Source organism: Solenopsis invicta, chromosome 1 (assembly GCF_016802725.1).
Source record: "Solenopsis invicta isolate M01_SB chromosome 1, UNIL_Sinv_3.0, whole genome shotgun sequence".
NCBI lineage: Eukaryota > Metazoa > Arthropoda > Insecta > Hymenoptera > Formicidae > Solenopsis > Solenopsis invicta.
In genome coordinates, this window is record NC_052664.1 from 5513376 (window position 1) to 5527069 (window position 13694).

General features: G+C 36.1%; 1 protein-coding gene and 1 long non-coding RNA gene across 6 annotated transcripts in view; both read left to right on the forward strand.

Annotated features, from left to right (window-relative positions):
- Nucleotides 1-13694, forward strand: part of LOC113004390 (sodium channel protein Nach-like) — a 100555-nt gene that overhangs the window by 50190 nt on the left and 36671 nt on the right. For both annotated transcript variants that reach the window (XM_039446442.1, XM_039446444.1), the window contains exons 5-6: nucleotides 1120-1265; nucleotides 9616-9748. In XM_039446442.1, coding sequence (XP_039302376.1) covers nucleotides 1120-1265; nucleotides 9616-9748 — 279 coding nt within the window. The remainder of the gene's footprint in view (nucleotides 1-1119; nucleotides 1266-9615; nucleotides 9749-13694) is intronic.
- LOC113004391 lies at nucleotides 1276-9300 on the forward strand. Of its 4 annotated transcripts, none has more exons than XR_003269007.2 (6): nucleotides 1276-3711; nucleotides 4890-5070; nucleotides 5192-5883; nucleotides 6723-6935; nucleotides 7137-7955; nucleotides 8254-9300. It is a non-coding gene; the product is annotated as an uncharacterized LOC113004391 (long non-coding RNA). The 4 variants fall into 4 exon arrangements; XR_005574253.1 differs by having other exon boundaries at nucleotides 5192-5316; nucleotides 5420-5883; nucleotides 7137-9300; XR_005574254.1 differs by having other exon boundaries at nucleotides 1276-2187; nucleotides 2256-3711; nucleotides 7137-9300.

Here is a 13694-nt window from a genome sequence, read left to right on the forward strand (position 1 = left end):
TGCGGTTCAACCCTCTGAGACTCTAATGAGAGAGAGAGAGAGAGAGAGAGAGAGAGAAAGAGAGAAAGAGAGAGAGAATGGGTAGAAAAGGAAGAGGCATCTGACTGGGGCAATCCGGAAGACCAACGTCTTTGCTTGGAATAAGACCCATCCGTTTATGAAATTGTACCTGAAGGTCTGCGTTTTGGCAGTCGCTTAGGAGCAAATTTCGCCGACCAACAAGATAAATTTAACATCAGAAGCTCCAATTTCGCTTCGTATATAGGCAAGAATATGGGCAAGAGGTGTTGCGGGACGACTCCTCAAGTTCGCGGAAAATTTGAAGCGATAGTTTTTCGCGTAGGCCGCAAGAGACCGCACCGTTCCGCGACCGCGCGGTTCCCGCCATTAATTCGCGCGAAGTGTCTGTAGGCGCTCGCGGTGGTCGCGGGTCGCGGGGATAGTGCGTATTACGCCTCGACGCAAATTTATTATTCTTAAAAAAATAATATACAATACATTTCTTATGGAATACTGATTTACTATAAAGAACCATGTACCAAAGCGTTATGCACTTTCAGATGTTAACATTTTATTGTAGCTGCAACTACTTCTTAATTACCGCGATGGATAAAAATAAATCTTTTAAAAATTCTACAATCGTTAATTTTAGTGTTAGCGCAATTTGGAGTGTACAGGGTGATAGTAGAATGTATCCACCAAATGATACCAATCAACATTATATCTACAAGAACGTAATACCTTTTCAAGTATAATAATAAAAATTTAAATTCAGATTTGTCTAATTTTTAATGCAAATTTTTTGAAAAACGATTTTATTACCATTATCTCAATCTTTTGCATATACTTTCCGAATAAATTTATTTTTCTAATTTTTACTTCTTTCTTTAATGAGTTATCTAGAAAAAGTAAAAATAATTTATGTAGTTGTGCAGTTATTGTAACCCCGTTATCTTATTTTTTTACATGTAGATTAAACAATTTTTTTTAAAATTAATTATTAAATAATTTGTTAATCAATTTTTAATATTATTTTTATAAGACTTTGCGCGTTTGCTGTTATTGTTATCACTCAGAAAATTATTAGCAATTTACATATTGCTTATTTCAATTTTTCAGCTGACACCAAAATGTTCAGTGATGCTGTTAAAGTGTAAGCTGCATGGGTTCGATAAAAATTGCTCGGATATTTTTGAGTTTCGCAAGACACAAGATGGTTACTGTTGTACCTTCAATTATGTACGTGAAAGCGATGACATTCTCGAGTAAGTATTCCATGCTTTCAAAGAGCTATATAATAAAAAATACTTTGTCTCTACTAACAAGGGAACTTCTCAAAGTATCAAACACCGATTTTAATAAAATTGTACACACATTTAGATAACATAATTAGATGATTTTAAAAATTATCAATTGTTGCCAATATTTGGTGTCAAGTGGTGAAATCATCCCTTATATGTATAGCGGTTTTTAGCTTTTTCCGTTATATCTTGAAAACTATTCAAGACATCAAAAAATATTTTATACAAAAGATTTACAAGAAAATTACCTTTATTCATTCACGTTAATAACATTTTTTTTAAATAATTATTTTTTAAAAATTATAAAATAATTGTTTAAGAAATTACTCTAAAAAAATATTTGTAGCGGGTCATGTGCGCTTTACATGACGGATCCCAAGCAGAACAACAAATCAAAATGACATCAAAGTGATTCACAATTGTATCAAAACGACATCAAAATGAATCGTAATTGATTGAAAAGTGACTTTTAATGATCATTATGTAGTCACTTTGACATCATTTTGAGGTCGTGATGACTCCCTGTTCTGCTTGGGATGCATGCCGAATGGCAATCCGCACACACAATAAGCATCTGCCAAACGGCAGCCCGCGAGGCATCAAGGCCTTTATCAAATATACATCACTAGATTTATATTTAATAAAAAGATGTTTATTGGGACATGTAAACGTGTTGACAGACAGAATAAAAGTGAAGAAAAAGTTTATAACAACAGATGTTTAGTGTGTTGCTACGTAATAAAAGATAATTGAACATCTTGACAAGAAAATCGATAACGAGTGTAGAAAGTATAAGTGCAAGGTGTATGTGTAAGTGAAAAAGTGTAAGAACGCCACAGTACTCCCCCAAAGCGACGACTACGTTGCGAACTTTTTTCTTAGCAGGGTAAGTTCTTAAAGATCTTAAAGCAGGAACAGAAGGAATAGTAGCGGGGACATCTGAACTGATTGCAGGTTTTGTAGACGAAGATCAAGATGTGGAAGTAGAAACTGCAGAAAAGTTTTCTCTAGGAAAAAAAGCTAGTTTAAGCCGTTCTAGAAATATTGACATTTTTATCTAAAATGTTTACAGAAAACAAATAATCAGAAATGCGTTTGATAACAAAAAAAGGTTCAAAATAAAGAGGTTGAAGAGATTTCTTGATAGCATTTTCACGAATCTAAACATGAGTTCAATCGTAAAGATTTTTATGTACAAAAGGTAATTGCTTGATGTGATGAGTGATTGATAAAGATTTAACATTTTTCATGTGAATTCTGTGTTTTTCCAAAAAGATTTAAGGATTTGCAGGAAAATCTTCTTCAATAAAAAATTCTCCAGGAATCCAAAAAGTGGTTCCATAGAGTAATTCCGGTGAAGGTTTTAAATTTTCTTTATAACATGAACAAAGACCAAGAAGAACAGAAGAAAGAGATTCTTTGTCTGATGAGACATAATGACAGTCTTGACAGTCCTGTGCCACATTTCCAAAATGTCATTTGAAGCTGGATGATAAACAGAAGTTCTTTTCCTGTCACAACTAAACAAATTGATTAAAGCCTTGAAGAGAGATGCTTTGAACTGTAATCCTTGATCCTTAGTGATGGTTAAGGGAAAACCGTATTTAGCTAACCAATGAGAGTAAAATGCTGTAAAAACAGTGTCAGCAGAGATTTCCTTAAAAGGAATAGCTTCAGGTTATCGTAAAAAACGGTCAATAATCGTAAGGCAATAACGGAAATTTAGACAAGATAGAAGGGAACTAATCAAGTCTAAGTGGACAAAACACTGATAAAGTTAAAAACACTGATAAGGTTAAAAACACTGATCAAGAAATGCGATTTTAACAGGAGTATTCTTCGTGTATCTTGATATCTTAGAGTGTTGACAAGGTAGACACGTACAAGTCCATTCTTTAATGTCTTTTTTTAAACATGGCCAAATAAATTTTTGCAAAAGGTATTTAGCTGTTGATCTACTACTGGGATGAGCAAAACCACGAACAACGTCAAAAATTATCTTGCAAAGAGGTTTAGCCACGTAAGGACAAATCAATTCAAAAGAACAGTCGCAATTAATGGAAATTGAGACACTAAGTATAAGTTTTCTTAATTGAAGAGAAGAGTTCGAAGAAAGTAAGTTTTGAAGTTTTTCATCTTTTTTTTTGAAAATCAGCCAACTCATCAAGAGATACTATAATTGGCATTGAGACTGATTCAATTCTTGAAAGAGCATCGGCCACAGAATTTAACTTGCTTGAAATATAAACAATGTTAGAAGAAAATTGGGCTATAAAATCTAATTATCTGATCTGCCTACGAAATGCTTTATCAAATTTCTAACGAAAAGCATAAATCTAAGGTTTGTGATTTGTTCTAATAATTAGTTGACGTCCTTCAAATAAATATAAATACTAAGGAGTTCTCGATCGTAAGTGCTATAATTCTTCTGACAAGAGGACCCGATAATGATCTTACCGATTTTAATAACATTTTATGAGTAATATTCACTCACATCTTTATTGTAATAAAACCGTTCCTTGCACAACTTAAGCATTCTCGAGAAAATGACAATTAAATATTTCCAGCATCTATAAGTACCATTACAGAAGAACGATTTTCAAATAAGCGGCATGGTGTAGACTGTGTAGAGTATTAGGACGTCGACTGGTACGCTTGGGATCCCAGGGCCAGAGTCAATCCCCGCGGATGTGATTTTTTTTATCTTATATTTGTTAATTTTTATATATAATTTTCAAACCGTTTTTAATTATTTAATATAAAATATTATTTTTTAAAAATGAAGGAATTTAAAAATACTTTGTTTTATTATAAATTAAATTAAAATTTTTCATGAACACAAAAAATATATAACACAAGAATAAAAAAACTAAAAAATAAGAACAAAAAATATATTTAATAAATATTTAATCTAATAAAAATTTACAACATTACTGTTTTACAATTTTAAGCAAGAAGTTTCGTATACAAGCTAAAATAAGACCTAGACAAAAAAAAAACAATAATAAAACCGTTTTACTCGGAAACCATTTTACTCGGAAATCGTTAGGTATAACGATTTATAGAAACATTTATTTTGACGTTTTTAAAACAATCATTGTAAATTTTTATTGCAAACATATTTTTTTTGTTTATGAGAAATTTTAATTTAATTAATAATAAAAATGTATTTTTAAATTCCTTCATTTTTTAAATTACCATTTTATATTAAATAATTAGAAACGGTTTAAAAATTATAAAAATTATAAAAATATAAAATAAGAAAAGTTGCATCCGCGGAGATTGAACCTGGGATCCCAAGCGTACCAGTCGGCATCCTAATGCCCTACGCCACGCCGCTTATTTGAGAATCGTTCTTTTGTAACGGTATTTATAGATGCTGGAAATATTTAATCGTCATTTTCTCGAGAATGCCTAAGTTGTGCAACAAACAGCTTTACTACAATAAAGATGTGAGTAAATACTACACACCCATAAAATTTTATTAAAATCAAAGAGATCATTGTCGGGTCCTCTCCTTGTGAGTTTGATCAAGCTTCTTAGAAAAGAATACAATATGCTATTAACATTATCAATGGTTTGTTCTAGAGACACTCCAACAGCAAAATTAGAGACATTGAAAGTTAAAATCAAAGGAACGTGAGGTGCAGAATAAGAAAGAGTAGTAACTCGGAGAAGTTTATCGTTGTAAATTTGAAAGGCTGCTTCAGATTCATTATTCCAAGGGATAACTCTTCTATCTTTTTTGCGACTATCCTTTAAAAATTCTGTAAGTAAAGCTTGATGTTCAGCTGCATTTTTAAAACAGTGACGATAATGCCAATACATCTGCGCATGAATTGTCTTAGGTTTAGGATAATCAATAATTGATTTTACTTTCTCTGTTGTAGGTTTAATAACTTGATTTGAAACGAGGTAACCGAGGAAAGAAAGTTCTTTTTGTGCGAAAAGACATTTGGAAGCATTGAAAGATATCCCGGCTTGTAGTAAACGATTAAAAATAATGCGCAAATCGGTAATATGTTTTTTTTCGTTTTTGGAAGCTATGAGAATATCGTCAAGATAGCAAAAAGCAAAATTTAAATCATTGAGCAATAAGCTCATTAAGCTTTGAAAAGTTTCAGCCGCGTTACGAACACCAAAAGGCATGACCAAAAATTCAAAAAGTCTAAAAGGTGTGGTAACAGCGATCTTGTAAATATCCTCCTTAGCAACGGGTACTTGATAATACGCTTTAACTAAGTCAATCTTGGAGAAGACCTTCTTACCATAAAGTCCAGAAGTGAAATCTTAAATATGAGGCAGTGGGTGACAATCAGGAATAGTGACCGAATTTAACGCAGGATAATCACAACAAAGTCTCCAAATATTTTCCAATTTGGAAATCATATACAGAGGAGCTGTCCAAATACTACCCGAAGGTCTACAAATTCTTTGTTCCATCATGAACTTGAATTCCTCCTTGGCAAACTTGAATTTTTCCGGAGAAAGTCTTCTGGGAACTAAAAATTTAAGAGATTCTTCAGTGATGATACGATGTTCAAATCCATGAGATTTCACCGAAGAAAGAGGAGCAAATCGAGTAAGTCCAGAAAAATCTGCTAAAATCCTGTGATAAGGGGAATCGGGAGACGTGGTATATATAGATGATAGTGAAATATCTTAGATTTTTTTCAAAATGTTTAACACTAAAACGATGGCCGCAGTTAAAATGACCGTTTCAGTTTTTTGTATTAATTTTATAATTTATCTATTGCTTGTAAAATCTTATAATTTTGTGATTGTGTATGAAGTTTACTTATATAAAAGTTGAAAAAAATGAACTAATTAATTAAAAGAAATTAATTAACATAATTTTTTTAATAGCGTGTTTTTCGTGAGAAATTTTACCGTAGTTTTAGTATTAAGGCCAGTAATAGAGTTGATCAAACGTTTGTTTTTAATATCGACTAGAAAATTAAAATGTCCGAAAAAATCTGCACTTAAAATGGGACGTTGAATATTTGCTGTCCAAAATTTCCAATGGAAATTTCTCCAAAATCCAAAGAAAGAGTTTTAGAATTATGAGTATAAATTTGAGTATTATTAGCAGCAAAAAGTTTAAAATTAGTGGATAATGGTTTAAACAAAACTCTCTTAAAAATTAAGGAAATATCAGCGGTAGAATCAACAAGAAAATGTAAATTGGAAGATTTGTAAAAAATTACGAGGCGGTGACAAGGTAAACCGTTGCAAGCAGCCTCAATCTTTAACGGCGCTTTTAGCTTTCCTGAAAGTCAATAAGAATTTTTGACATCGTACAAGGAATAATACACTTCTTTGCTTTATCACCAAATTTTTTATGATAAAATCAAATTGACTGGCTTTTAAAATTAGATTTTTTATTCTGCGAATTTGATCTAAATTTTAATTTGCTTTTAGATTGACTAGAAGATCTGCCATGGCGATAAGAAACTTCAAGCGCAGCGATTCTTTGTTCCAAATCAGAAAAAACCGATTGTTTAGAGGTTGATTACGTATTAATTTTTGCAATTTGAAAACCATTATCACATTCAACAATTTTATCCGCAAGTTCCGAGAGCTTGACTAATGGTACGTTTTCGACAACAGCAAAAGTTGCTTGAACTCTATATGGTAAGCGTTGTAGCCAAATCGAATGTAAAATGTTATCTGCTAAAAAATCACCGGATAATTGACAGATTTCGCGTAAAAGTTCCAAAGGTTTCTTGTAATTTAATTCAATTCCGACTAATAATTGTCTCAGACGTTTCTCTTTTGAATCCGTGAAGCAGTGAATGAGTGCTTTCTTTAATTGATTATATTTATTAATTTCAGGCGGATTTTTAACAATATCCGATATCGCTACCGACTAAAGCTTGTTCATCGAGATGACGAATAACGGAACTATATTTAATATCTTGTGAACGGATACGCTATACAGTAAATTCATTCTCAATCTGAGCAAACCACAGCTTGGGCTGCTTATGCCAAAAGGTTGGAAAATTTAACAGTCGAAATTTATTAGAATGGATCTGAGTGGGCTCACCCGATGATTGATGCCCGAAGAAAAATTTAAAATTTCCGTTCCGACCTGTTGTTGAAGATTTACAGTCGACGCTGAAGTTGAAGTGGTCAAAGTCGACGGTGTTGACTCAGATTTAACCGGAGTTCTGTCCACAGGTATTTTATTAATGGTCTGATGCTTCCAGAGAAGAGTCAAGACGATCCAGAAATCAAAACTCAAAGATTCTTGAAGACATCATAAGGCACTCCAAAAATCAAACTTCCTGCGACAAAAAATATTTTAGCACATACCGTTATCACGTCGAGGTCACCAAAAATGTAGCGACTTATTGAATAAATTACTAGATTTATATTTAATAAAGAGATATTTGTTGAGACATGTAAACGTGTTGACAGACAGAATGAAAGTGAAGGAAAAGTTTATAACAACAGATGTTTAGTGTGTGGCTATTATAGGTAATAAAATATAATTGAACATCTTGACAAGAAAATCGATAACGAGTGTAGAAAGTGTAAGGTGTAAGTGTAAGTGAAAAGAACGCCACAAGCACGGCAATGTGGCAAGCACAGGACAACGGCCCGCGGTACCGCGCGCAAACAAGCGCGCGCCTGAGTCACGGCCAAGCACAAGTACGTGAAGTAGCACGCGCGCTACACGTAAATCAAATTTCTACGTACACCCAAGGACTTTGATTCTGTCCATGGGGAAATTTTCCAAACTGAGAAGTCGCTATCTTTTTACATACTTACAGTTCATGACTAACGTAACAACCAATAAGCTCTAGTTGTTTCATTAATCATGAACTGTAGGTATGTAGAAAGATAGCAACTTCTCAGTTTGGAAAATTTCCCCATGGACAGAATCAAAGTCCTTGGGTGTACAAGTGGCCGCAAAAATAAGCAGTTACTCCTATTTAAAATTTTATAGTTAGAGAATATAAGACACGCCGCTGCAAGAAACGGACACCTCACCAACGCCCTACAAGGCTATAACCATACTTGTAGATAAAAGCGTATTTTTTCCGAGCTCACCTCTCATAAGGCAAACACCTTCAACCAAAACAACCGCTGCTGCCACTACTCTGGAGCTTTTGCCGTGGAAGCTGATTCCGTTAGAATCGGAGTCTCCTAATCACACCCGGCCGCCGAGAGTGTATCTCTCCAAAAAAGATTACCGCCTGGCGGTACACTTCGCGGAGGTTTCGGGATATCCTCCGACTCGTTTCACCGCCAATATTGCCCACTAAGAGGAAAGTAGACGATATCGCGACACAAACAGAACAATCTGCCCGAGTACATCAAGGCGTGCAGGTAGAATCAGACTCGTCGGGAAGTGACTGGGAGCCAAGCGGCAAGGACATTGACGTTTAGCGCCCCACGTGCACGAGAGAGACGCTGAATAAGCCACTATCCACCGACTCGGTCACTCAGGTGGAGTCAATAATACCCGAAAGGACGAAAGAGAGCAGCCAGCCTCATCTGCTCGATTCGCTGAAAGTCTTGTCGTCTCACACTCCTCGGACCGATCCGTCGAAGGTCTCGTCATCTCGCAGGCAGCAGGACAAAAACCGGAGATCTTGCAGATATGCAGTCATCTCCCGGAGGTGCAGTCATCCAGTCAAACATCACCGAGATTCCCGCCGCTCAGTCGGGCCGCGCGGTTTCTGCCGGGAATCTCATCGCTCAAACGGGCCTCTCGCCGGAAAACCCGCTCAACGGAGGCACCGCACCACGCGGAAGCGCTAAGAAATAAATCAATACGGTCAACGCCACCAATAGAGCCGCGGGAGATACGAACTCGCTAGAGTTTCCCACCAGCGCCAACACCAGCATAGCCAACATCACCGGCGTTAAATCCTAGCACCTATAAATAGTCCGTGTCAGGGCCATCACCGAAATATATATGCAAAAAGAAAGAACTCCTGTACATATTGTAAATATTATAGAATAAATTCGTAGCCTTAGAAGACGAAAACGAGTTTTTATTTCTATACCGGTTCCCTCCTATTTCCGTGCTGTCCAGAGCTAGCGATAGTGGGGAAGACGGGATGAGCGTGTCCGCCGCATTTAGTACGCCATAATATTGACGTGAATAATGTTTGTAAAAAAATATTTACTTTGATTGTAACAAAGTAATGAATTACATTGAATAATGTCAAATGTAAGTCAGTTCAAAATCTTGAAAAAAAAAAAAATTATTTATTTTAGAAATCTCTAAAGTGTTAAATATAAGTTAATTTTTTAGCATTAATCGTTTAAAACATTAATGGTAGTAATTACTTTTTGACAGATTGAACGATACAATAAAACTGATTGATACAATTAAAGTAATGGATCTTGGAATAGAACGTGGTCTAACGGTTGTCATGGATCCACTTTTGGATGATTATTTCTACCCAACAATACCCATTAAGGGTTGGAAAGTAAGTAGATACGACTTCGGCAATATGTACTATTTAATGAATTGAGATAGTTTGTAACGACCTGACTTTCGCGTATGGATGGTAGTCGATCGGAAGACGAGGACGCGGGTAGGTCGCCAAGAGAACTACATAAGGTTTCGATGATATAAAGGCTGTGTTCCGATATAACTGCCAGTACTGGCAGTGGTGAAAAATCCGTTCCGTTATTGGTACGCAGCGCACTGCGACAGCATCTAGTAACATCAATGACGTCATGAATGGTAGCCATATTGCCACTGTGACTACTGCAGCTTCCAAGGTGAGGTAGCTACAGTGCAATATGGCTACTATGTTGTTCCGAAATACGATGCTATAGCAGTGCTGGCAGTAATGCAGTAATATTGGAACAGTTGTGACAGTGTACTGTCATGACGTCACATTTACTGCACTGCCAGTAAAAACGGAACACAGCCAAAGTAGAACAGTTTATTTAAAGAAAAGAAAGCGGCGTACGGAAACGTATTTATAGAACGTGGCGAAGTCACTAGTAAGTTATACAAACTGGTGACATTTAACAATATATCGAGTGCCAATACATGCACAGAAGTTCAATCACCAGATCAACAACACAGACGTATGGGGCACCTCAGTGAAAGAGGTCTACAACAACTCGGAAATACTTACTTCTTAGTCAAGAAATTGATGTAACATTGAAATCAGCCAATCTGAAATTCTGCGAAAACTGCGTTAAAGAAAAACAGACAAGCAGCCACATATACAGTCGTGAGCTAAAAGGTTGCAACACATTTTCTTCGATGGTTTTTGGAATGTAGACTTGCTCATTGATTGTGCGAACGTAATTGGTTGGATCCACAGGTAAGAACCAATTATGTTCGCCGTTTGATGAACAAGTCTACATTTCAAAAACAATCGAAGAAAATGTATTGCAACCTTTTAGCTCACGACTATACAAGAACGAGTTAGAGCCAAATGTCCCCTACAGCTTATCCACAGTGATGTATTCAGAGTCTTATGATGGAAAGCGTTATGCATTGACATTTATCGATGACTATACCCACTTCACAGTTGCATATTTGTTGAAGAGTAAATCTAAGGTCTTTCATTATTATAAAGTATATGAAGCTATGACTACTGTACACTTTGGTCTAAAACTGAACAAACTCTGTTGTGACAACGAAAAAGAATATAAACCGCAACACAAGCTTTTGCATAGCTGCATAACCGTATGCATAAAGAAATTAATTGGTCCATTTCCTTATGCATGTGCCAATTAACTTCCTTATGCATACGGTTATGTAGCTGTGCAAAAATCTGTGTTGCCTTTAGTCTCAAATAAATTGAAAAAACATTGTGAGGAGTCCGAAACGCAGATTGAATACACCATCAGACATACCGCAACAAAAAGTGAGTCCCAGTTGCGCACAGACCCGATTGGACATCACCAATCACGTAATCTAATTTAACCCAACCAACGAAAATACTAGGCATTGGCCGCTATGATTAGTGGTGTCCAATTGGGCCTGTGTGCAACTGGAACGCTTCCTCAGCAAAGGATTCTGGTCCGATGCAGTTGCCACTGCAGTTTACTTAATAAATCGCAGTCCTACAAGAGCACTTAAGGATAAGGTACCAGCAGAAATGTGGTACGGTATAAAACCAAATCTTAAGAAACTGAGAGTTTTTGGATGTGCGGTTTATTTGCACATTCCGAAAGATCTGTCAAGCGGAAAGTTTACCTCAAGATCGATAAGGTGCCTCTTGATTGGTTACTGTACAAATGACTATAAGCTATGGTGTCCAAAGGAAAGACGAGTTTACTGTGGACGTAATGTAAGTTTCAATGAATCAAGATTCTCTCACACAGCAGAACATGGAAGGGAGCACGTTGCTACAGAAAATTCGGAGAGAAGTACTGATAACAATAATCCAATCATGAAAAATAACAATGACAATAAAGATGAGGTACATGAAACAAAAGAAGAAAATATAAACAATGACAAAACACTTTGACAAAGTATACCCAATGAATTTAATTCTGTCCCTGGAAAAATTTTCAAAACTGAGAAGTCACCACTTTTTGCATACACACAGTTTATGATTAATGTAACGATTAGAGCTTATTGGTCGTTACGTTAATGATAAACTGTAAGAATGTAAAAAGATGGTGACTTCTCAGTTTAGAAAATTTTGCCAGTGACAGAATTACATTCATTGCGTGTACACCCATGGAATTTGATTCTGTCCATGGGAAAATTTTCCAAACTGAGAAGTCACCACTTTCTACATACTTGCAGTTCATGATTAATGAAACGACTAGAGCTTATTGGTCGTTACGTTAATTATGAACTGTAAGTATGTAGAAAGATAGCGACTTCTCAGTTTGGAAAATTTCCCCATGAACAGAATCAAAGTCGCTGGGTGTACACCCAAAAGGCTCGAGAGTACTGCGAGTTGCGTCGAGGATGCTCGGCGTTGAAGAGAAATAAGTTTGAGATCAGTGGTTCGGAGTGATCTGACTCTGCGTTCTCACTGTCGGCTTATATATCCGCGCGCGTGGTTGGACGCACTAATCAGCGCGCGCGGCTGGGGTAGTCAAAGTGGGACGATTGCGGAACGCGTCGACCAACGCACGTGGCACCGTCGTGGCGAGGTTATCTCTGCGTGTACACGTGGGCCGGTCTCTCGCCGGTTTGCTCAGTTGTCTGGAGTGTTCTTAACGAGATACGGAGGCGCGCGCGTAGTAGAAGGCCGTATAGTTATAAAATTAAACGTGATGGAAACGAAAATATTCAATGTTACAAAGCCCGACTGGTGGCAAAAGAGTGTTTGCAGAAAAAAGGAAAAGATTTCAATGAAACTTATGCCCCAGTAGCTCGTATAATGATGGTCAGGATTATTCTGGCGTTAATCGGAAAAGAAAATTTGTATATTATACAAATAGATGTAAAGAACGCATTTTTACATGGAATTATACGTAAAGAAATTTATATAAAGATCCCAGAAGAAATAGTTGTGAATCCCGAAACTTTATGTAAGTTAAATAAACCGTTCTGTAAGTTAAATAATCCGTTCGAACGGATTAAACAGGCGTCTTGTATTTGAAACAAAGAATTCAACAAATGTCTGAGAAGCATAGGATTTATTTGGTCAGAAAGTAATAAATGCTTCTACATGAAGATTGACGGAGAAGTGAAGATTTACATTATCATATATGTAAATGATTTGATAGAAATATAATAAGGAACAACTAAACAAAGTAAAGAATGAACTCAAGACAAGATTTTTAACGGTGAACTTGAGAGAGCTACAGTATTTTTTGGGAATTAAAATCCAACAAACTTCTGACGGAATGTTCCTCAGTTAACCGTTCTATCTCACGAATCTCCTTAAACGCTTCGAGATGGATGATTGCAAACCTGTGAAAACACCAACAGAGGCAAGCTGGTATAAAGAAAAAGATACGACGGAGTGCATCATCGGTATTAAACCATACCGCAAACTTTTAGGTAGTTTAATGTACACCATGTTGTGCACCAGACCAGGTTTGAGCTAGGCAGTGAATTACTACAGTAGATTCTAAAACTGTGCCACCGAAAAACACTGAATTGGCTTAAAGTACATTCTTAGATACATCAAAGGCACTCAAGATGTTGGATTACACTTGAATAGTAATAGGAATAAAGCACTCGTTAGATTTGCAGATGCAGATTAGGCAGGAGACCATAACAGAAAATCAACGTCTCTACCTTCATGAAGTCAATGGTGCTACTGTTTGCTGGAAAACAAAGAAACGGAATTCAATGGCATTATCATCAACTGAGGCGGAATATGTTGCACTAGCAACTGCAGCAGCTGAAGCTATTTGTATCCATAATATTTTCATGGATTATGGAATAAAAATGGACAACTCCATTATCATTTTTGAAGACAATCAATTCTGCATTCT